Here is a 25460-nt window from a genome sequence, read left to right as displayed (position 1 = left end):
GACTTCAACAGAGGCCTTCGCGCGTGCTCTTACGCTCAGGAACTCCTCCATCTGGAACTTGATGTCTTCCTCCGTCTTCGGCAGCTCGATCTGTTTCTTGATCTTTTTGATGCGATTGTCGATCGCGTTCACCTCGTTGCTGATCTGCTCGACAGTGGTTCTGGAAGTAGGTGTGGGAAGTGAGCATACAACACAGTGAGTAGTGTCCTTTTTGGAAGCATTTGGGTTTCGCTTCCCCTTACTTGGTCGCATTTTCCAGCATCGTAAGCTGGCCGGGGAACTCCAGCAGCGCGGAATTCTTCTTCTCCGCCTGCAGTGCGACGAAGTGGATCAGGTTCATGCCCGGCTTGTTCGCGCGGATGTCGGTCAGCTTCTGCAACGAGGACAGCTTCACGCCAGCCGCATTGCCCGCGTACCCGCCCGAGTTGAGGAAGTTCCCGGCAACCACGACCATGTACAGCACCTCCTGGAGCGCCTTGTTGTTCATCAGATCTGTATTGTGAAGGAGCAGAATGGTAAAGCGGGTTGTTGTCCACTTGGGGAGTAGTAGATCCAATCAGCAGATCGCCTACCTTCACCAGCATAAAGCATGGCGTGTATGTTTGGCTCCAGATACATCAGATTCGCCTTGAACTCTTCCTTCAGCAGCATGCTTTCGATTCTTAACTTGTAACTGCAAACAAACGGGAGGCGAAAGTCGTCAGCTACTATGCACCGACTCCAACTTCAACATACCCACCCCCAATACTCACTTAGGCACTTGTACCAGCTGCAGCAGAAACTTCTCCGCATTGCCCAGCCTGTTGTTGTCGCCGTCGAACGCGCGCAGCATCTCCAGCTCGTCCACCTCGGGCAGCAGCTTCAGCAGGCCGCGCAGCTTCTCCGCCCCGATGTCCTCGTGCTCGCCATTCCTTATCAGCTGTATGATGTCCTCGTTCGTCGTGCGGAACTGCTTCAGGAAGATGTTCACGTTCAGGCTGCGCTTCCCATCCAGCAGCGTGATTTCGTTTTCCTTTCTCGATTTGCGCGCATCGGGCATATCGGTACCGTTGCTCGCACCACCACCACCGCCTTCGCCGCCGTTCGCCGCCCCACGATGGCCGAGCTTGGGCGAACCGTGCATCTGCGTCTGCAGACAGAACAGTCCCTCCATCTCGTCCCAGTTCAGGTCGGCCATCGGGCTGTCCTGGTGCGAGTCGGCCACGATCGACCAGATGTTCTGCTTGCCCAGCACCCGCTGGGGCGGTATCTTGTTCCAGTTGATCGTCTTCATCTTGGCGCGCGGCACGGGCGTTTCCTGCTGCGGCAGCGGCTTCACGATCACGATCTGCTCGTCCGGCGTTTTCGAGCGGGCGAGCGACCCGTTCGCATTCGGCTGCGCAGAGAGCAGGTGCGGGGCGGGCGGGGCCGGCGGTGCCGGTGGTGCCGGTGGCCCCCCGGCCATCGGTGGCGGGGGTGGGGGCGGCGCACGACCAAGCGGTGGCGGAGGTGGAGGCGGTGGAGCGGGACCGCCACCACCACCGGGCGGTGGTGGAGGGGGCGGGGCCGCAGCGCACTGGGGTGGTGGTGGCGGCGCCGGCGCCGGCACCGGATTGAAGGAGGTGGCGCTGGGCGACGGCTGCAGCGAGCTGCCGATCGAGGGGCGGCGAGCGGGACCGCCGCTCAGGTCGCCCCGGCAGTGCGGGCAGGTGAAGAACTTCTGCACGCTCGGCGCACGGAGCAGGCGGGCGGACGCTTCCTTGTCCTCGAGCAGGGTCGCCCGGTGCACGAGCGTCTCCGCCGTGTCCCAGACGATGTCGCTGATCTGCTCCTTCGGGTCAATCTGCAGCAGGTGCTGAAGTATGCTTAGAAATGGCGTTGCTTGCGGTGTGCCGGCGACCTGTGGCAGACGGGGGCAGAAGGTGAAGGTGAAGTGGTGAAAAAAAAGTGCCACAATCTTCTTCACGCAAAGAACGAACCCCCCATGCATTCTAAACGAAGCAAACAGTGACATTCAGCATGGGTTGACCTTGTCCGCTCGAACGGGGCGAAACACAAAAGCGACACTACGAAGAGCAGTGCCACAGCACTAATGACACTTTAATATTCCATCCGCAGCAGCAGCAGCAGCACTAATGAAAGTGAATCCCTCCTCTATCCATAGAGCACTGTGGCACTGCTGCACAGTGTGAACCTTCCTCCTGCAGTCAAGCGCAGCGGGGGCCGACAGCAGAACTAATGTAAAATTCATCCCAATTGGGCCGAGCTTTGCGAAATCCCTCCTCCCCGTATGATGAGGTAGTGTTGTACTGTTGCGGAAACGCACCCAAAGGATTAGCTCCTCTTACCTGTGCTAGGATTGCATTGAAGACATCAAGATGCGAGTTCAGATCGATCCCGTCCGGCACCTGGAGGCTCTGGGATACGTCGCATTCCTGCTGCTCGTCGAACACCTCTAGCTGGGAGGCAATGTCGGGAACGCTGCTGGCCGTGCGCCTGTAAACACGCGTGAAACGGAAGAAGGGTAAGCACAAAAGCACACCGGGTGGGAGATAGCAGGACGATGGGAGCCGAAAGGTCAAAGGGCAGTCATAGCCCCACACACTTTCATTTACCACAAATCACGCAATTTTAGTTCTCAACTGTTGGCGAGCCGCACGCCGAGGCTGGACAGCTTCCGACGGCACAGTTCGCTCAGCTCCTGGACGATATTCATTCGGATCACGGCAGACCGGGGTTGTAGTGTTGAGGAGTTGCCAGAACGATCCTGCCTCACAGCACAGCACAATCGAGGGTTCCCCTTCTACTCGGGTCGAGACGCGGAGTGTAGGAGATGGCAGAACGACGCTAAGCGATAGAGAGTGAGTGCGTGTGCGAATTGCTGACTGTGTGTAACACGGCACACAGTAGCAGCAGCAACGAAAGCTGTGTGTACAGCAAGTTCAGTGGCAGTTCAGCTCGAACCAACAAAAAAAAACACACACACACAGAGAGGCAATAACGCTATCACCGGATGGGTTGAAGCACAATCAATTCGCCACAAACTACTACACACACGCTCGCTCTCTCTATTTCGAGGTGCTACCGAACTGTCATAATTCGTTGGCGTTTTTGCTGGTGTGCGCTGTGTGTTGCTTTAGCTTAAAGCCTTTCCCTTCCGCGATGGGCGAACTGTTTCTTTTTTTATTATTATTGTTAGACCGAATAGAACCAAAATAGCACACGCAAACTGTAACACGCAACACAACACGAAGGAAACGGTGAGGACGCGTGCGTTGGGGCAGTGAGCGAGGAAAAGGATCTGTTCCGTATTCTGCTTGCTTGGGGATGGTTGGGCAGGCAGAGAGAGAGAGGATGGGGGAGCAGCGAGTGGAGTTTTGGGAGGAAGCAAACTAAGGCCGGTGCCGCAGTCCGAGGAGAGTTTTTTTTAAATATTAGCGGGGTTGCACTACTCCGGGTTGCTGCACTACTGGCACGCGACTGAGTCCCTCACCCGGCCCGAGTGGTGTGTGCGAGATCGGAAAAGCCGCAGCGGCGAAACAAACCTACAAGCGCCCGAAACACCCGAAGCAGCACCCGGTGTGGTCTCTTTCTTTTGCTGGCCGTTTTTGGCCGAGCGCGCTAGAGTAACGTAATTAATGGAAGGTTTGGTGCGCGTTGACTATTATTGTGCTCCACAGTCAATCGTCCTTACAGCCGCTGTGTAATGGAAATCTACTTTTCTCTACAGAAATGTATCGTGGCCATTGTGGCCGTCTAAAAGAGCAAAGGACGGCAGGCACATCCTTTCTAACTTCAATCGGTAGTTCCGGTTACAAGCGAAAAACATCTGATTGTGTCCTGACTGTGTGTGTGTTAGTGAGCGATCGGATGCGTTTCGGCCGCTCATCGGCAGCACGGAAAGCCAATCTTCGTGTGTAATAAAAGCTCACCGGGGGGGCGAAACGTCCGCATCGACCACGGCCGGTGGTGATGGTGGCGGCTGCGAGCTCTACCGTCACCGCGTGTTCCGCGAACATTCGCTCGAGCACGTGTTGCTGACACATGCGCACCACGACGAGTCTCGCGTGCCATTTCTCTCTCGCGTACTTTTCGCGCTGCAAGTTCACCGAGAGCCGACATGCTTTTTTTTAGTGATACTCTCACTCACTCACTCACTGAACGGACATCTAATCTGTGTCGCACGAGTGCGGCATACCGCTTGCACCGGTACCGAACGAACGATGAGCTTTGACTACTTCCCATCACCGGCGTGTCTCATCGAACAGGTAATTCGGACGGACACACCACCGGTATGGAAAGCACCAAACCTGTGCTCTTGTTCGTAGACATCGCGTATCTTTTACCCAAGCACCACGTGCTGTTGCTGCTGGCGTACCACGCGTCTCGATGCACCAAAGGAACAGGAAGAAGAGAGAGAAAGAGAGGAACACAAGATACAGGTTGAAGTGCTTTTTTGCTGGTCCTCCAACACGAACGATTGTTAATTTATCTTTAGCTTTCTTGTGTATACACCTAACAACCCTGACCCAATCATCTCACTCCCTGGCTCGATATTGTGTCAAGATCGTAGTTTCTTCCTGCGGTTGCAAGAAACGTTTGTCCAATACTCCCTCATCGAAGGTTCACCCCCCCCCTCCCCCCCCCCCTTCGAAAGGTTTTAACAAACGATAAACAATAACAACGCACGTTATCGGAGGGTGGAACCAAGAAAAAAAAAAACACGATGCACACGTTTTACACGACGTGACGAAAGCAGGGAACAATCACCCACCCCTCTCACTGGGATGTCATTGTGCTGATGTTTTGAGGTTTGTTGCGTTCTTATCGTAACACACATACACACACGGTACGACATCTCTCGGTATCTGGTAAGTTGTCTGTGCACGACGCAGATATGTTCTGGTCTAAAGGCGCCATACTGTGGCGAACAAATTGCAAGATATACCCTGGAGTTAGCAGTGGACCTCCCCGAGGTAAGGTGGTTTGCTCCAAAGATCAATCTCAGAGACACAGGCACACGCGACACTGAAGCTATGATTGATGGCTGAGTGCACCAAGCTGGGGAGTTCCTTGGTTGAAGGGGGTTTTCCTCTTTCAAGAAGATAAACACAGTCAGCTAAATCTGCGTAATATTGAGGGCTATTAACAGAGTTAGTCACACAGCGTTCACTTGCCGTCACTCGCCACGGTCACTTTTCAGGTTTGTGTGTCGTCGTCACTTCAAACCCCCCGTTTTCCGGCTCGCATATCAATCACTCACGCACTTCCCTTATCGAAAGGTCTCAGTTAATCGAACCCGCTGGGACGTGCCTAGTCCGGGTGGGCTAGGGTGCGACATATGTTCACAACACTTCCCTATTTCCATCCGCCGCAACATCACGTAAAGATTCTACAACGCCTCCACATCCAGTGTGATTATCAAGCGGCACGACGATAAAGTAATTTAAACCGATTAACGCTCCTTTTAAACACTTCCTCCCGATCAATCAGCCAACCGCGCAATACAGTCACGGATCCGAGATCCACCGTAAAACGATACACTAAGGCAACATGAAGAGAAGTCTTTCCGCTACGGGCACACTCGACAGATCCTGGCGGTTTTATGAGCACCAATCCATAAAACTCGATTATCTTCGATCACTCGGATCCGTTCACCTGTGTTCACGCCGATCTCTTTTGGAGCCGCCGCGCAAAAAGAGGTTATTGTGGGTGGTTGGGAGTGGCAGCCAAAAACAAAAATAAGGATGATTCTTTTACGACCTTCTTATCTATTCGCGTCCACACTGAGTAAAATGGGTCATAAAGCAATCATTGCCAGGAGTGCGTCTTGGAGCAAACGCGCTTCCAGAGTGGTTTGATGATGAGTGTCTGCTACCTTAACCCCCCTGCTCCACAACAGTGTCCTGCATGCCAACAGCTTCTCCAAGAGCATCTACACTTACCTTAAATTATTTAATACTGGTATTAGATTTAATCCTGCAACAAAAAAAAAACAAATAAGAAAACAATGCATTAGTCCAACGGGTTTAGATGACCGTAATCCATTTGTCGCTAAAAGAAAGGAACAATCAATCAATTGATTAAGACAACTACAGCAGCGCGATTCGAATGGGTTGCACTTTTTGTTTCGGGACTTCACGGTACACACGACCTGTATTCTTCACCACTCTTACTCTCTCTCTCTCTCACCCACCTTCCACAAACTCCTCGATGGTTTCTTGCGTCTCCTTCTCGTGCTCCAAGGACGACAGTTCCTGGTCGGAGTTAAAAAATACATCGTTCACCATAATGCGCGGACTGCTGACGCAACTGGCGTCCCCGGGCGGGGCCCTAAACCCCACCAAACCCTGCGGTTGCAACATGACGGCCATTGCTCAGTGTGCGGATCCGGGCAACATAACGCTCTCACGTCAAATCACGCTCAAGTGTACACACCAACTGCTGTCGAGGGGGCTACGCTTAGGGAGCAGAACCATTGCAACCCGTAGCCCACCCCCCAAAAAAAGAGGAGGAAACACACACTCATGTTGCTGCTGCAAATCTTATCTATCCTGATGATGGTCGATAACGGTGTACGCGTTCGCATCGAGCGCGGTAGGCATGAAGCGAGGTCGAGATTTGGATGGACGTGTCTCATCTTCCATCCATGGGGCCCGGTTACCCCTTTCTGCCTGCTACATAATCTACAGTTATCAGCAGTCACCACCACACCTACCGTGTCCGAGGCCCGATTATACATTATTCCTGTATTTCTCAACTCAAAGTTGACTTTCTTCTTTTTTATATATATACAGCGCTTTATCCACTGGAGCTCATCGTCGATTTTGAAGATATCGGGTCTCTTATCGGAAGCGGATGGCATACAGCGATTGGACTCGCTGCAGAGGCCGAAGCCTGATGCGACCGCTAGGTGTCTGTTGATCAGGGCATGGCACAATTGAACCACGATAACAACAATCACATCGCACCGACACAACACCGTCGTACAAGCGACAACGATGGCGATGACGGCGACAATCGTTCCGCGGCGTCCTCGACAAGGTCGCGTACGCTGCAATTATGCGCAGAGCGTTATGACAGACAGTGGGCGGTGTGGTAGGTGTCCAAAGAGGAGGAGTGCCGCATAGGCAGTAATGGGCAGGTTTCGGGGCACCTATTGCTCACCGTCAGATAAGCGATGTTTTGTTTACTAAAAGGTAGTATGACAGTGGACCGCCAACACAAGCGCACGTTTACTGGAAACTACGTTCCGCTAGTCTTTTTTTTTCACCGGAAAAGGTGTCTAATCCTATTCTATTTTTTTTTATTTATTTGAAACCAATTTCAACCGATCGAACAGCAATAACATCGGGAAACCAACGTGAGGAATGTAAGCTAAATAGCTGTTTTTGGGTTGCACTTTCGTGTAACACATATCAATTACCATCGTGAGCTTACCGCACCGGTAGAAGGTGTGAAGCAGGTGAACCACCACCATCGACAAGACAAGCCATGTTGAGTTGAAATTGGGAATTGTTAATCCGACACTGTCAGACCCTAACCGGCGCACAGTATAATCCGTAAGTGACAAGCACAAATTTATCGTACTCCATTATTTTCTGATCTAGGCGAGCAGCGTACCCCCAAAAGGAGGGAAGGGTAAACGCGGTAAAGATACAGGGGGACCCCCTTGTACACGAGAGACATCGACATTGATTCGTGGCGGACCAATGTATCAATTGCAAACCATGGCCGTCAGCTTCCACCCGGTTCGCTGGGGTTTGCCCACCGGTGACCGACAGCAATTACCCCCGAGAAAAGAACTGTTACCCAGCAGTTTCGGAGGACCACATTCTAGCCACCCGAGCGTCACGGCACAAGTGTTTGCAGCTGTCCCATGGGCCGGTTTTCACTCGGTGGCTATCACTTGTTGCGGTCACCTGCCAGCACCGATACAGTGTTACGGTTAGATATCGCATAGCTCACCGGGTGCAGCAATGCGGCGTGTCCAGGGGATTACGATCAATTTATCTTCAATCCTTCACCGCAGGGAGGGCCTTTGGTTTGCCAGTTTTTGGTCTGGGCTGTGTCTCAGACACGCAAACGTGAAACGTATTTAACAGAACATGTATGCCGCCCCCACATGGAACGTATGGTACCTTGGTATGGCACGCAAAACGAGTTCGGGTGACACGTATTACATGTGCTACAGCTTCCTTGTATGGTGTTAAAAGAAGGCAAGAATGCAAAGAACCTCCAGAATATCTAATTGAAAACCATTTATGAGACGCGTTTGGTATACCAGATCTTGTGGGCATATACATATATTACTTTGATTATGATTGATTGGAGTTGCCTCTTTTCAAAAACTATACTGCTTCAATTCTTCCCACTCTGCCCTTATGGAAGGTGACTGGTCATATTCTTTGCACAGGCACTTTCCAGACGTGCCTACCATACGCGATCGAACGCGCTTTTTACATACAGGGTTTCCCACGATTTATTGGTTGGTTCCCATTAATTTTTGGTGTATTCCCATATTTTTTTCGTGCGTTCCCACGATTTTTTGGTCGTTTCCCATAATTTTTTGGTCTAATTGTATTGATATCCAATCGGAAAATACCAATAAATTATGGGATCGAACCAACAATCTATGGGATACTACCAAAAAATCGTGGGAACGCACCAAAAAATCATGGGAACTGACCAATAAATCGTGGGAAACCCTGTAAGGATTTCGCTGCGCGCGGCGGCCACAAAAGACACACTTACCGATAAACTCGTTGCGCATGCGTATCCGATCCTTGAGCGAACCGGCCGAAATGATCACGCAGTTGACGAACGCCAGCAGCGCGATCTGGTACTCGATCGCCGTCGCCTTGTCCAGCTCGGACACGACCAGATGCAGCCGATACCGCTCACCCTTAATGCTCTGCGGGGAAGAGGACAACGAAGACACATAGTACACGATCAGATGGGGGATACCACCGACTAATGTCCACACTTACGCAGCTTACAACGGAGCCAACTTACTTTGTAGTGTTCCAGCGTTTCGATCGCACGCTTGTACCCGTTCGCGCTGAATGCACACAGCGTGGACAGCAGCTCGAAGATTTGCTTCTTAACCGTGACATTGTTGGTGTCCAGCGCCAGGCCCAGCTTGTTCACGTAGTCGTTGTTCTCGATGATGTACTCCAGTCCGATGCGGGCATCCATTTTCGGGCCGGGCGGGTGGTGGCGGTTGACTCGATCGGCTCGCAAAACTCTGCCAAGAAAGGGAAGCGAAAAAAAAGGGAATCCGTTAAAATGCCAGTGCCAGTACGAGAGAGGACGGTTGAATAAGGTTCTAGTTTAATTAGATTTCTTCCACGCCTTTCATATGGTGGTTGTCACATTAGACGCATGTGGTTTTTCCTCGCGTAAGCACGCAACACTCTAGCCCACTCGGTGGTCCAATAAATTAGGACCCCTGATTCCCCCCGCACCCGGCAAGGGTTCTCCAACTCCAACAACAACAACAACAACAACAAAAAAGAACCCCTTTCCTAGCCCAACATCATCCCTTTTCGGTGGCGTGTTTGTTCTATTGCCGTTGCGTGATCTTCGCCTGCACGGCGGCCCGACCACGTGCAGTGTAACGCACCCGTTTCGCGCGAAAGCATGGACGCCAGTGTAGCATAAATGCCCGCAAGAGCGTACCGCCGCACACCGAGTCGCACAAGTCAATGGGCCCGATAGATAAATCATCGTAAAGCATTGGGCCCCACGCGCATGCTGCCGCCCGTTTCGTTTGCCCGCACACACAAGCGCAGCGAAGGGTCTTTTGCACTGTACGCGTCACGCAAAAAAGGGTCCCCGATGGGGTTGGGTGGGGCTTTTTGGTGGTGGTTGTTGTTGTTGTTTTCGTGCCACTCACGCAGACTTGCGCGAAGGGGGACGGGTAAAGTGTGTGAGTGCGCCTGGTGTTGTTTGTTTTTGCGCCCTTTCAAACACACACTATCGCGAGACACACTTGACATCGATTTTAAATATCGATCGTTAGCGATGGGGCAAATGTAGGACTAGAAGCGTTACAGTATTGCCCCGCCATTTGGTGGTAGCATGGTTCGTCCAATTTGTGTGTTTGGGGCAGCAAATTCCACGCAAGAATGCGGCGCGTCATGATGCGGTTTGCGCGCGAAATTCGCGCACGTAGCACGCCGGGAAACGCTGTTTTAATTTTGATAATTTAATAGAAAGATCAACTCATGTTATCCTTTTATCAGAGTGGACATTGCCTAAGCCAGTGATAAACTTTGTGTGCGATTCTGCAGTCAGGTGGGGGAAAGGGGCACATTCCGAATGTGTCTCCGATAACTTACTCAATCAGTGCTGCTCGCTCGTGAGAAGCTTTAAGCGAGATTTGCGCAGAGTTGGGCAGATAAACGTGTGTTGAATTGAAACCCGTCAACGTGTGAGGACAAAATGCGTTTCACGTTAAATGTTACCTGCTTACAGTGGCGGATCAAGGGTATCGGGGGCCCTAGGCGGAACGACGAGTTGAGGCCCTCTGTAAATGGTAAATGTTGTTGGGGGGGGTAGCGGCACTAAAGTTGCTGTTGGGAGATTGAACAGTAAACTAGAAATGCCGTCGGGGTCCCCTTCGATCAGTCGCAAACTCTTCAATTTTTGCTGACGGGGGGGGGGGGGGGGGTGCAAATGATTCAGCGGGGCCCCCTTCGATCATCAGTCGCAAACTCTAAATTTTTTCATCAGACGACGGGGGGGGGGGGGGGCAAACGATTCGCCAACCTCGGGGCCCCATCGGCCATCCTTCCGGGGGCCCTTGTCGCTAGTACTCTGTCCATACGGCATACTATAAAATGGCGATCTACGGGGCCCCTAAATCGGCGGGGCCCCAGGCGACCGCCTAGTCCGCCTACCGTTAGATCCGCCGCTGCCTGCTTACGATAACCAGCAACAAAAAGTGCGATAAGAATCCATCTACTTTTCACTGTTTGTACGTACGCAAATGGTTGCATACGTCACCGGGAGTAAAATCCTCCCGGTAGACAAACAGACGGCAGCGACTTCACCCCCGAGGAATGAGGGCGAAAGGGCCCAGCAAGATAAAAAAAATACAAATCTTTCCTGCTCCAAGACGTTCCGTTTGAAGTTGAAAGCAGTTGATCAAACGCTTTGACGACATGCTGTCTCGGCACGGGGTAACCCAACATCTCACCGGATGTTGTCGATTGCTCCCGCCGGTTTTGGCGTTAACAAGCCACAGTCTAGACTGTCTAGACCGCCGACCGAAGGGGCCGAGGGGTGTGCATATTGGCCCACCATAATTAAATTGACACCAGGAAGTGAGAGACGAAACTCTGAGGCGCAGCGCTTTAAGTGGAACCAGATGGCACGACGGGAGAGATGACCATCAGCACCAACAAGCAACCACTGTCACTTGATCGTGGGTCACGGTTAGTCGGGGGGGGGGGGAAAGATTCGTCCATTCGGGTGCGACTGATGGAAGTGTGTGGGTACGGACAATTTTGGATGTTGAAACAGCTGCTGGGGGTGTTCGTTGTGGTGCCCTTCAATCAAGATACTTGACTCGGCGGTAAATTAGAATAAGGTCCAGCGGATACACATTCCGGCTACTGGAGTTCTGTCAGCAGGTCATCTAAATCGGCCCTAGAACATTGTTGTTGGTGGTGGCCAGTGGGGCGTGACAACAATATGATTTGGCGTGCAAGATAAACAAAGCGTTTAAGTGGCTCGATACAAATATTGAGAACAGACGACCTCCTGGATCCTAGCCATTTCAGTGTTGCTTTTCTCCACAAGATGCTTTGATCTCTCGAAGATCCATTTTCCATCCGGCCTTGTAAAATGGACCCTCCGGGCTGTAACGGCTGTAACAAAGTTCTCCACCGGCTGCTGCAACCCATCACACACCGTTGATCTTCAAAACCCACGTTCGATACCTGCGGGCGTGCGCGACGGCCACGCGGAGCGATGCATTCAACCGGAGGCGCCTCTATTTCTTGAGGGAGAGAGGGGGTCGTTTTCGCTCCAGCTGAGTAGTGATCGGTCCCTCCGTCTCTGTTTCTCGTGGATCTTGCGAGAAGGCGTACTGCCGCAAACTCGCCTCAAACCCCGCGGGGGTTGGCATCGTCATCACCACCCCAGGTCCGGCCAGCGATCGCACAGTGAAGGTGCCGCGTAGGTGTTAAAGCGAATCGTTTAACAAAATAAACACATTACTCACTCACATCCAGCAGCAGCAGCAGCCGTCGGTTGGAACACCACGGAACGACCACCGGATGGGAAGATGAGAGAGAGAGGGGTGAAATAGTAATGGCATTTGGAGTGCCGTGCCATGGATCCCTTTCCGGGCGCACGCATCCCCCGTCCGCCCGCCAGTTGCTCAATCGATCGCATCCACCCCGCGGGAGTAGGAAGCCCCGGACCCGTTGCAGAACGGCAGAACACAAGTGCACCAATGAGCACGAATAATACAATGCCGCTGAGCGCACGTGCGCACCGCCCCACGACCAATTGAAGGAGCGAGCACGCGATCATTACACGGCCAGGTTTTCATGGTTACATTTCGTAACACATCTTTGTGCAAGAAGCAGCAATCCCGGGTGCGGGTGTGGTAAGCGTCAGAGCATTGCTCAGCCCTCTCCGGGTTGACGAAGCCTCATCGCGGGGAGCTTCGGTGCCGCTTAATTCCACAAACACGAGATTCAAATTTATGCATTAATGGACGAATTTCCAATGAGCAATGCGAACGTTGTCCCTCCGGGAACGGGGGAGATTCGTTGTGGTTCTATTTCTCACTTTGTTCCCCTTGCAAATGTCCCCCGAGAGTGGACGACGCTGGTCTCTTTGACTGGGCGCTCTGCTTTGTTCCACAACACACAGGGGAAACCACAACCATAGGATGTGGGATTGATTTATTCTCGCTCCCTTCGCGGGTTGGGCGGGAATCGAACGCAACTGATCGATCGAGCGATTGCAATGGCGCACGTGGTGTGAAGGACGATGAAATTTCCTAATCCTCTGCTGATCGCGCGCGGCACACAGGCGACGCAAAAGGCAACGGGTGCTCCGATCTGTGTGTTTGTGGTGCCGCCGCTGGCCATTGTGTACAGATTGCTCACCACACATAGGAATAGGAAAAATGGCAAAGAGGTTCAGCTGGTTTGTTGCGATTTTGTTGCTGTTTGAAGTGTTAGATCCCCCCAGTCCCTGGCGACAGATTTGGCGACGGCAACTTGTTCTAAAACCACGACTGAGTGTGTGGATTGAGATGTCGTGTGAAGATATTTTAAGAGCCCCGGACAGTGTCATTCTTTTTTGGAGCCGTATTTTGGGTTGCGGAACAAGATGGAAACAGGTTGTCTGGCGACACCTTTCTTACAAACAAGACGCGTTAATCATGTTTAGCAGTACGGTTTTGGGAGACTAAGTCTCCCATGTCCCTAATGAAAATATCGTGTTATCGCGGTGCAAAAAATAGAAACGACGCATCGTACGATCTTTCTAACGCCGGATCGTCTGGAAATTAGCTTCTAACGATCTTCTTAATATCCCCATCCTTAACCTTGCTTTGTTCGAAGGCCTTCTTTAACTGCAAGCTGCCTGCCTGCATCTGCCATTGTTACCAGCGGTACAAAGGTGAAAGATGTAATTTTGAGCAGCAAACATAAAAAAGAACCTCTCCACAAGAGCGCGCTCTACCAAGGCACAAGTGGATAATAATGGGTCTCTCGCGCCACCCCGAACTGACTCATAGATCACCGAACCGCGCGGGGCCCCATTGCACAGGTCTGCTAATAGGTGCGCGTTAATTGCTAGCTTACGTGCTAGGGAATGTCCTGTGCCCACATGCCCACCCGGCTCACTGCCGGTCGTAGGATGGGCCACGCGCAGTATCTTCTCCGCCGCGCGCGTCGTTCAAGCTCCAAACAAGCCCGGGTAAGTGTGTGGGTGCATACCGCTTACCTGCCTTCAAAGCGTCCAAAATGCGACGACCCTCGCCTACCCGCCCTCCTCCCGCACCATTCTCGCTAGGCTGGCGCGTAATTCAATGGACAGAGTCAAGGTCAAGATCGTGCTGTGTGCGCCTGCGCGTATCGCAAGGCAACGGATACAACTGGGCAGGTACCGCAGCAGCAGCAGCATCAACAACAGCAACAGCAACAAAAATCATGTCACTTCGATTACGGTAATAAATTCGTGATCATTTCATTAATGAAACGTTCGAGCGGACGGGAAGAACGGACGCCACTAGCTCTCGAAACGGAAACGATCGGAACCGGCATTGCCCGGACAGTTCTCGTCCCGCAAGCTGCCCGTTTTGTGGTCGATCGATGTTTTGATCGACAGGAGGTAACTCAATACCGACGCTACCACCTGCAGTCTGTGCGTGTGCGTGTGATTGCCAGCCCGTGGACACTGGTTGACCGCAGCCTACGGATATGGTCCCAGTGGGACCGTAGCCGGTACCGTGGGGGGCATGGGGTGGTTTTTTTAGAGCTACAATTGCCATTGTTCCTGCTTCACGTTGATCGCTTAATCGGTGCCGTTTGTCACACCGCGTGCGGAAGGTGGAATAATCGCGATAATGCGCCATAATTCCACCGTGTTGCCGTAGATGGTTAAAAGGACCAGCAACGATCGCGGTTCGAACTCGCTCGCGTGTGTGCTTGTTTATTTGGCAACAAGTGAGGGACACAATGATTATTCTTCCCATGCCCCGGGGGGGATATGTACATTTTTGTTTGTCGAAAAGCGTGTTAAAGGTATTGCCCAACATTATTCAAAAATAATTGTTCGTTTTTGTTTGCAAACAGCGGCAACACACCGCCATGCTGTCGGGGTTTATGTTTTAAAATCAGAAGATAATAAATTCACTACCAAGGCACGACAGCCGAGGAGTGATACAAGAAACGATTGAAGTAAGAACGGCGACAGTGGTGGCCGCGTAACTCGATACATTTTACTTCAATTTCTCTCGATTAACGCCGCACAGTCTCGGCACTGTAAGGGCAACCGTCCTCCACATCATCGTGTGACCTCGCGCGGGATGTGTCCGGGTGCAGTGTGCAGTGTGTAGTAACGAGCCAAACAGGGTGACAAGATGACAGGATGCTGCGAAACACACACACGCGGATGAACGGGGGCGCAGCATTTTCTCTCGCTCGACTTGCAACGGATGAGCCGCGGCAAGAAGAACCCGGCCGAGAACGGTCCGTCGCCGGACACGGTGCAGGGGCGGAAACTAAGATCAAATGAATTGGTCTATAAAATTAACGATTAATCGAAGATTGATGCCCACAGCAGACACTGTCTGTCTGACTCTGACTTGGGAGAGTAGTGCGATGATGCATGATGACAAGTGTGACGGGAGGCACTTTTTTCCAGCGCGCAACAGTGTGTGGGGAGTTGAATCATTTACGATACGGGGAAGGTTACTGTGGAGATGATTGTTGCAGAATGCTGCCAACTAAACGTTCCTATTAATGCGCACAATTAGTAGTAAATTATCAATGTTTTAATCACATTTCATCACACATTCTCCGCCAAACTGACGCAAGGGAGGAAAGATTAGTAAAGCAAAATCGACCACCCAATGATTATTTACCTCTTAAGAGGGAGACCGATCTTTTTTAAAAGCGGTCTGGCGGGTCTCTCCAATAAAACCAAAGCAGCGAGAAGAAGAAATTGTGCTGGCCAACCTGTCGTCGGCATTTTTTGTTCCACATTTTATTTGCAATTTGTTTGATGCGTGCCGCCAGCCGGTGCATAATTTCCTTACGCCATCCCTCCTCCGGCCGCCAACCGTGCACTGGTGAGTGATTAAACTCAAGTGCGTAATACCGGTGCAACCTAAATGTCGGATAAGTGGTTCTATTAGCGCGGTAACAAGCCCCCTGCACGGAAGTGGCCACCGTCACATCGTGGCTTCGCTCACCACCACCATCAACACCACCAGTTATAGGTTCACCCGAGCCGATCGTTACGAGCACCGCGTGTAAATATGCACCGAGAAACAAAACCCTTGCGCGATTACAACGCGCGAAACGTTTTAATCAACTGTTTGGATTTCAATTAGTCGAGTCGAGGGCAAACAACAGCCTGCGGGGCCGTTGGTAGTACTACTGCCGCACAGTGGTCAGCCTTTGGTCGAGCGAAAAAAGGGAAGTCCGTCCTTTCGCCCGAAGAAGAAGCGTGGCTGCAACTGTGCAAACAAACTTACGCAAAACTTACGCTACACGCCGCACGAACTCAATGGCATCGAAGGCGAATCGGTGTCGTTAAGCATGCGGTTAAATAGGATTTAGGACACTGTTTTTAGCCTCTCCCGCTTGAAACCTGCCGCTTCATCCCGTGCCAAAGTGTCATAACACCGTTGTCCACAAACACGTTGTGACCTCTCCTCACGCGCGCCTGGCGCGCTGTGGCATACTTGAAACATTCCTCAAACACGGTTTCGTGAGAAGTTGTGACAAATTTGTTCGATTAATTATATTTCCAACGGCAGCAGCCGGTGTCGGCACCGATTCATGGTCGCATTCCTGCCGGGAGCTCGAAGTCGTATATCTCGCCCCAACATCAATGTTTGGCGGGACGTATCTCGTTATCCCGGTTGACTGGTAACTGCACCATATCTCGAACCTAGTGTGAACCTCAAACGGTGGCATGCAAATATATCGGACAAGCTCACCTCGTCAGCTCAGCTGACACAAACACACACCGGAGGGGAGTTGCGATCGCGATGCAATTACTGCGCAATTTGTACACGAGAACCGCCCGATATTTCAACCCCGGCCCCTTGGGCCGATCAAGTTCCTACACACCGGGACAGAGCCTATGTCTCATGCCCATAGGGTCAACGGAGTTTCCCACCGTAACATGAGCGAAAAATGAGCGTAGAATGTTTACACCAAAATGGAATTTACGCTGGCAGCACTTTGAACGGGGCGCGATCGATATAATTTTGCCAATCATTAGTCTTCAACGACGACATGCACCGTAGAGTTCTAGCGGGGATCGTGTGTGCGTGTATAATTACGGTCCGATTAGGTGCAGAAAAGGGAATTTCCATCGAATGGTTGGTGTGAAGGACTTGGGCACTCTCGGCGGTGGAATTTTCCAACTCGGCTCCAACTGCCAGTAGATACAATGTGCGATAGCACGATCACTGCAACTGCGTCTACGTCTACTCGCTATCAATCAAAGAGATATTAGTCGAACTACTGTCAACTTGACATCTTTGACCGGAGCGCTAAAGCGATTGGAATGCTAACGATCTTTTAATAATAACGCTCGCTTCTCAAACTTTGTCCAACATCGAAATAAGTTTCAGAAGTTTATGTTTTAGATGCCGTTTAGTGTTACAGCAACTGTAAGCCGTCCAGCGCTCCCATACCGTGTGCTCCCTTTCCATATGCACCACCACCCAGGGAACGGGGTCAGCTACTGCCGGGGGGTCAGACTGGCATTTGCACCATGTACCTATGCAAATCGCATTCCGTGCGGTCCCCCTTCCCCCCCCCCCCTCGCCATCGATCCGATCCACCTTCGCACGGTTGCTGACTAAACCATTACGAAAGATGCGTTTGCTCCTTCGCCACGCGATGCGCGATTGTCTTTCGCATCCCTGGTTCTCGTTTAGGACCGCCACCGCATTGTTGTTGTTGTTGTTATGGTTCGCTATGACTTCCGGCAGGTATGCAGGTCGGCCAAGATGCCAGGGCAGAAATCGGCCAAACAAACAAACCTGGCTCCCGGGGGCCCGCTGCCCCACGAGCGAGTGCATCGAGATGTAAATCGATCACTTTCACCGGTCACGCGCGTTAGCCAGCCACATGTGCGCATTCCAGCCGCCTTCCTCTGGGCAGTTGAATCAACATACACACACACACAACAAACAGTCAACCATAGAGCACACGTAGTCGGGACTCACGAGCCAGCCACTCACCGTTGCGTACACGACGACGAAATCCGACGCAAACGCGCTCGGGTAGATCGCTCCATTTTGACAACTGCTGATTATTTGCGTAGCGTCGAATCGTTTGAAAGTGGTGCGAGCTAATCAGGCAAGTTTTTGCACGGTGGCGTTGCGCACACGTGAGGAGGAGGAGGTGTGCGAACACTCCATTGTTAAACGGACACTTAGTGTGGTCCCTCTCTTGGTCCCACAGGCCGTGACATAATATAGCGCACGCCGTGCAAACCATTAACGAACCGCGGAACGAAAATAGGGCTTTACCTTGCCAAGGGATTGGTTGGCCCGGAGTCCGGTAGGCTTTGGGTTAGTGTGCGGCAAGTCATGCGGAATATGGGGCTCGAGAGCAGCTGTCAAGTGTCTGGTTCGGCTGCGGACAGCTGATAGAAAGGAGCAGCACACCAGGCAGTGTGGTAATAATGCACTTCAATCAAGGAATGGCGCGAAGGTGTATCCCAGTCGAGCGGAGATTACTTACAGCTCCAATAACTCTCCAGCACATGGGTAAACTTTAGAGCAACTCCAATAAAATGATAATACAATAATGGACAGTGGACATAAAAAGAAACCTCATCTTAAGCACATCCATTCGATAGAGTTAACCGATCATCGATCATGGCAGCTGATCATCGGAAGATCATCATACTACACTCTTAATAACTCACTCGACGCGCACCTCGTTTGATACGCCTGCGCCAAAACTGGTGTATCGATGCATCATTCGACATGTACGAACGCAGCTGCCCATCCGCAGATGTAGCCGACGACGACGATGATACATCCGCCGCCACCCGCACACATATCATCCGACACGAAATGGCTTCTGATGACCTTCGGCGACATCTACACATAAGATATTTCCACGCAGCAAATGGTTGACTGGTGGTAATGTTGTAATCTGAACCCTCGCGCGCGTTGATCGTGCTCCCATGCGGCGGCCCACTATGCGTTGGTTTGTTGCTTCACTTACACCACAACCCGGGGTACGACCTCCGGCGGCGCCTGGTACCGCGGATCGGACTGTCGCGTGAATAATCCCTGCGGGCGACACCACTGTAATGGTCATCAGCGCACATTAACCTACAAAATAAAAGCTAAATCCGCGCGTCCGTTACCGCCGAGTCATCTTTATAACTCACCCAATAGCTCTATTCCATTCGCAGAGACGAAGGGTGCAAGGCCCCCTCGGGAAAGGAACATCAATTGCCGCGAGGTGTGAAACCTCCGAGCGGCGCAGTTCGTCGAGGGCACTTTTGCTTTCGTTCGATGCGTCTCCGAGAGAACACACGATGCCACAAGATATGTGGAATAGATTTGTGATTAAGATAAGCAGTGGATAGCGTTAAGCTGCGGTTCGGAACATGACACCGTAGGCTTGGCACACCCCATCCCATACCATGAGGATGGGCCCGCAGCTCTCTGCACTGTGAAATGTGGCCTGGCGTGGACTCCAAAATGACGCCCACAGAGATGACGCGCTCACGGTTTGACGCAGCTGTGACGTGACGAAAATGTCAATTCCAGTGAACGAGTCCGAAATGAGGTGCCCAACCACATCAAGCTTCACGGAATAGTGTGCCTAGGCCAACTTGGCCAGCCTTTACTCTCAAACGAACGTTAATTGAATTGGTTAGATACGATCGATAGCCTACCCAGTGGCAGATATCATCTCCAACCCGCTTCTACTGGTCCACGTTCTAGCCGAAACTCCCACGATCGATCGCTAGCAAAAACTGGTGGTGGTCTTGGGAAGAGTTGGTCAAGAACTTCAACACGGACGGGCGATTAATCATACGCCTGCTACAACTCCCAGCCGATCGTGTGCCGTTCGATGACCCCCGGAGCGACGCAGTAACTGCTGTCAAATTACTGAAAATCAATATTTAGTCTATCGACTCGTCACAGCCAGCGTTGACGTACGTCCTGGCATAGCGCATACTAGATGTGTAATTAACAGCAACCACCTGCCCCTTATTAGGATTGCTTAAGATTGCGCTGTTTGACAGCTCGTGTCGATGGTACCAAGAACAGTGTTTCCTTTATTTTCCAAGACACAGCCAAACGGTACAACAGCGCTCTCTGGCACGCGGTGCCTTAATTTGGTGCGGCAAAACGCATATCCACCTCGCAGACGGACAAACCGGGCAGACCGGGCGGGCGCGCCAAATCAACCGCCAGCAAATTTCCAGCATCTTGACCATTTCGTGGCCGTTTCCAAATGAGGAAGCAGTGTGTGTGTGTGTGGATTCCAGTGACAAAACCGGAACAACGGGCCGCACAGAATAATGCACCATCGGCGTACGGAGCAACTCTCCAGCAAGGCTCCGCACTGTCTCAGGAATTGTCACGAACGCGAAAGACACCAACCCGCGATGTGGACTGTGTGATAGTAGCGTAAAAAGGCGGGAGTAAGACGGGTGGGCAAGATTTCACCTGTCAAATTTGTTGCCGGGCAAAACGCATAGCGCACGATCGCTGCTCCCGCCGTACGTACGGTTGGCATTTGTTTGTTGGTTCGGGTAGGTTGCGGGCCGTGCATCATTATGCAAACCAGACCACGGGCAGAACCCGGGCGTTCCTTTCCGCCTATCGGTGTACGCGCAGGTCCTGCCATAGGGGTGTGCCGCAGCCTGGATTGCTCGGGTAGATCCGATCGGGAAGATAGATCACTTTCTTCCTTCGCCACGGCGCGGGACCGATGACGGGGATGTGTTTGGGTTCCCACCCTGCACGGCACGCGTGTAAGGTTGGTCGCGCGCAATAAATGTGCCACGCGCAATCGCGGGGCCGACGGGAGAGAGAAAGTTTCATTGAGTGGCGACCGTATGTGTGTGTGTGTGTGTCTTTGTGGGACTAACTTTGTGGTGTGTTGGCTTCATCCTTCCCGAGTACAATTGGTGGAACATACAGAAACAAAAGGAAGCCCAAACAAAGCCCATACAACACAGAGTGCGACTGGGGCAAGATACACATTCCAATTGCTATCGCTTTCTTCGAGCAGCAGCAGCAGCTGCACCCAAAGGCTGAAGGGCGGTGGTGGTGTTGCACAGTAAATAAAATGAAAAACATGCTAAAACATCGACGCCCTTTCTTCGCCACCGTCACCACCACCGTGTGCGAACGTAGCTTGATTTATGCGATACTAGCCAGGAAGCATATGTGGGAAGCAAACCGGGGCTGTAATACGACTTGAGGCTCTCTAGTTGAGGCTCTCTCTGGAGTGCCCTCGTTTCGGAATGCTCACGCCGTTTCAGGGTTTCCATTCGTAACAATTTTGATGCTCGAACAGAGTGTGTGTGTGTGTAATGTGGGATGCATATTTCGGATGGATGATCGTTACGGTGATAAGCAAATGGGAAACCAAATTCCCCATCCCGCAGCCAAACTCCAGTTCGCTGGCCCTATAGAGAGGTCCTAGGTTTCGCAGACAAGACGAGCGCATCGTTAGTGGTGGTCGCCCGTTTCCGAGATGGCCCAAGGCGCAGAGTCCAACATGATGATGGTAGAAGAACATTCCTTTTGCCTTAAAAGCTAGGTGGCAGCGTTGTAAAAAAACAACAAAAATGAAACAAATTCATTAAATTTGTAAAAAAAGGTTTTATACAATACAATATTGAAATTCCATCAAAGAAAAGCTTATCATAGACGGCTTCTAATATTAATTCCTAATGACACGTTCCCATTCCGTAAACGACAACCGCTTCATAAGGGCGAATGCAGCTTGGAGAAGATAATCGTTAAACACCTGAAACCAGTCCAGCCGAGCAACCGTAAACTGACGTCATGCAAATGTGCTGGTACACCACCAGCAACCGTATGCATCACACACCCTTAAGGATGGAATTCTTCCAAAGCAAGCGCAATTGATTGATGACCAAATCGAGCGTATCCGGCGCCGAAGCAATGTGATTCATACCCAACGTTTTTTGATGACGTCGGCATCACTCGCACCAAACGCTAATAAGGGGAAACGACCAACGTTACCGGTGCAACGCCACTTATCAATGCCGTGTTGTCCAAAGTGGAATTGAGGGTGCAATAATACATATTCCGTACAAACGCCAGAAGAAGGCCTTCGACGCCTCCAACGCTTTGCAACATTAGCATACGAACCCGAAAGTACTCCGGCAAACACACACACACACACCACAGGCCTCAAATTCGTTGCCCGTCAATGTCAAGTTGAAGTTGGCGAGCGCGTTCTCGGCGCTACCGCATGGAGCCCGCACGCCAAATCTACGTGACATCGCGACAAGGCCGTTCATTAGCACCGCACTGTTGAGCGGGGTGGTAAAACCGAATACGAAAAACTCAACCACTAAAAAGGGAGAAATTCAAACCATTCCAGCAAATGGTGATGATGATGGTCCTACTCCTCCACAACCGGAAGGTCAAAACCGCAGCTGACCGGTGGCTTACGGCGTATGATTAACCCTCCCAGAGATTTCGCGATGCCGGGCTAACAACGTTTGAGGCTCATCGAGTCAATGGCGCCATATAGCCATATTTGTGAAAATGCCATGCGAAATATGCCCCTCGTTAGCTGACGTGTGGCTGTGCCTGCCGTTTCGGTTGTGAACCGGATCGCCCGGCTTCAGAGTCCGTCAGTGCTTAAGAGGGGGAAGGGATTTGCAATGGAACGGTGTGCGGACACTGACGGGGGGAATACATGCCGTTTCCGCGTGCTCTTCCAAATCTGGCCAAAAAGGTGATCCGTATGACGCGCTGCCGCTGGCCTGCCGCAGCCTGATCTGACGCCGTGATCTTGACCGTGCCCAAGACCTTGACCTACACCGCTACGTGCTGTTGCGAATGGGCGAACGTGTGCCGCGTGTGTGTTTGAGGGAGTTTGTTGTAGCACACGGATTAGCAAATATAGGCCAACCCTATATCTAGCAGGGGCGAGCGTTGTCTCTAAGAACTGATCCATTTCCTTCCGTTCCTTTTTCGGGCCGTATCGCACGGTTTGTGACGATCGTGACACAATTGCACGCCCCTCAAGATCCTTCCATGGGCTGGGGGATCTTGGGACGGCCTAATAACGCTCCGTTTATCTTATCCACACGCCTTAATGGACCTCATTACGGACTTATTAATAAACTCAAACTAATGTGGCGCTTAGGTTTCGTTTGTTTAGCATGTCTGTGGAAGAGCCGACCATTGTGTGCTTTCACAATTAGCCATAATTACGGGGGAAAAAATGTGCCAGAAGACCCTTTTAAGGGCGCACGGGGGAAGACCTTCACATCCCTGCCAAGGATTAGAATCCCGCTTGGAGCCACGATCCTCTCAGCCCTTAAATCTACCCGCCGCTCCGCTCTGACCTTTATTTGCTGATGTAAAGCCGTCCGTAGAAGCTGTTTTGACACGGCGCTGATACGCCGCTGCAATAAGCCGTATGTGATCGAGAGCTCGAGGCGACTCCGCAACGAGCGACGAACCGACTGCAAGATCATAGCAAGCGGCAGCGGGTCTTCTCACGCAACAATCAATCGCCAACAATCGCTTCTCTTCGCGACTCTCTCTCTCTCTTTCATTCTCTCATTCACTATTTTTACATTCTAAAAGCAGCTTTAAACAGCATCGATCGTGAACACGTAAAACACTCACACGCACACACACACACACACATCGTCGCCAATCAATGCCGCCGTGCGAAAGTGATGGTGTACGTGTGTTCAACCACGGCGCAGGGGTAGGGGTTGTTGTTCTAGGGTTCGAGCATTAGGACGCTTTTTCTTTCACTTTCACCCGGCGGTGAGGGATTTGTGGCGCATGGACGTAACGTTTACAGTGACAGGCTGCAACTGCCATCAAACATGGGTCCGATCGGACACTGGAAGGGCGTTGAAATGGGCCCGATCGAAACAGGTGCATCAGGTGAGAGGAGGCCGCCCAGAGGATTCCGCCAATTCTCAGCTGTTCGAAGCAGTTCACGGGCAGTCGCTGTTAAAGCTCTACCACGAGGAACTGGAAGCTGAAAGGGGTTCCACTGTTCCGGCGAGTGTGTGTGTGTGTGTGTGTGTGAGGAATTGCATGGTTATTATTAAAAAAAATGAAATTTAAACGCTTGGCGCACTCAGGCCATTGAAACGATCCCGGGAGACAGATAGCCATGGCATTGGCAAATGTGTGCGCCGTGCACTGTTTTCCCCCGTCCCGTCCGAGATAGTTTCGCTTGGTTTTTTGTTTTCTAGCGTTAGTAGTGTTGAGAAGACAGTCGACATTCAATCCAGCTTCAAGTCGACGGAGCTGCCCCTAAACATACCGCAACGTTGGCTAATAGCTCCCACCCAAGTGTCCCGACGCGTCCTTGCCATAATTTGTTCATCAGATGATGACAGATAAATGGCGATTGATGGACAGACAGGCAGAAGAAGGGAGAGAAGGGCCGCTTCGATCATCACAATCGGTGTGATCAATCGGAAGTAGGCAAGAAGCAAACGTTTACCTCAGCACACTCAGCAAACGCATCGATTGCACACACACGCTGGGGGGGATAGGAATGGCCAAGCACATTCCTTCGCGAGTTGAGGGGTAGGCCACTCTGGCAGCTGCCGCCTTCTTAATGACTTCTTTGGGCCTGTTCATTAGAAACGACTTGACGGGTGGAATGGTGGGTGGCCGTTTGTCGCATGGCAGCAGATGAATTATTCAAAGCGAGCGATTGTTTCAGTGTATAAAACTGCTGACGGTATTAGAAACGCTTTCCTCTTATCTTATTACAAACACGCGATGGTCGGTGCGCGGTATTGATAAAGAAATTAAATAAGTTGTCGGCTGTCGGGAAGTAATTGAAATGTTGTCCTTCGGAGGACACAGTTCGCTTCATGTGCCGATCGCGTACTTTATTGCATTTCATTGGATGTTATGCCTTCCGATTATTCCTAATTAAGATTTCAAGATTGTCCTTCAGTGTAAATAAAAATAATTAAAAATTATTCCCTTTATTAATCAGAGAAAAATCATTTACACGCAAAAATATTGCTACTTTCCAAGGATAACGATCGCACGCATATTTTCGGCATTTATATGTTTTGTGCATAAAAGTAATATTAATTAACACTCCGGAGCCTTACAACTGCTTTCTTCCTTTCCCTGTAACAAGAGTATCGTCTCCACTGTGGGTTCTCGTTACCCAGTACGATCACTTAATTGGGCACAGAATCAATTACACGCCAATTCACGTTCAGTGCCAAAATAGCATCCCCGTGTTCGGGTGGTCCAAACCCCCGAAATGTGGGCACTACCAGCAGCCCGCACCGAGAAACCTAACCCTTCTCTTCCAAAATGCAGCAGCAGCACGTGAAGGAGGAGGAGAACGGCTGGATGAATCAGAAACGGAAAGGAAAGCCAAGAAATGCATCGTCGGAATTATATTATCAACTCGCGCTGCGCGCTGTGAAGATTTGGCGATGATGTCGAAGGGAAGAAGCACAAAGCAACATCTTCACACTGCATAATTTATGAGCAACCTTCCGAATGTGCCCTTCCCCGT

The 25460-nt window shown here is 51.4% G+C and overlaps 1 protein-coding gene across 2 annotated transcripts in view; it reads right to left on the bottom strand.

The window, feature by feature from the left end:
* LOC120908610 overlaps positions 1-25460 on the bottom strand; it is a 53569-nt gene that overhangs the window by 5882 nt on the left and 22227 nt on the right. For both annotated transcript variants that reach the window (XM_040319798.1, XM_040319799.1), the window contains exons 3-10: positions 8995-9226; positions 8734-8893; positions 5925-5958; positions 2328-2475; positions 753-1879; positions 573-673; positions 243-492; positions 34-160 (exon numbers count right to left, since the gene is read on the bottom strand). In XM_040319798.1, the coding sequence (XP_040175732.1) occupies positions 34-160; positions 243-492; positions 573-673; positions 753-1879; positions 2328-2475; positions 5925-5958; positions 8734-8893; positions 8995-9177 (2130 nt within the window). In that variant the 5' untranslated portion in view covers positions 9178-9226. The remainder of the gene's footprint in view (positions 1-33; positions 161-242; positions 493-572; positions 674-752; positions 1880-2327; positions 2476-5924; positions 5959-8733; positions 8894-8994; positions 9227-25460) is intronic.

Source organism: Anopheles arabiensis, chromosome 2 (genome assembly GCF_016920715.1).
Source record: "Anopheles arabiensis isolate DONGOLA chromosome 2, AaraD3, whole genome shotgun sequence".
NCBI lineage: Eukaryota > Metazoa > Arthropoda > Insecta > Diptera > Culicidae > Anopheles > Anopheles arabiensis.
This window is presented reverse-complemented; position numbering and strand designations above follow the sequence as displayed.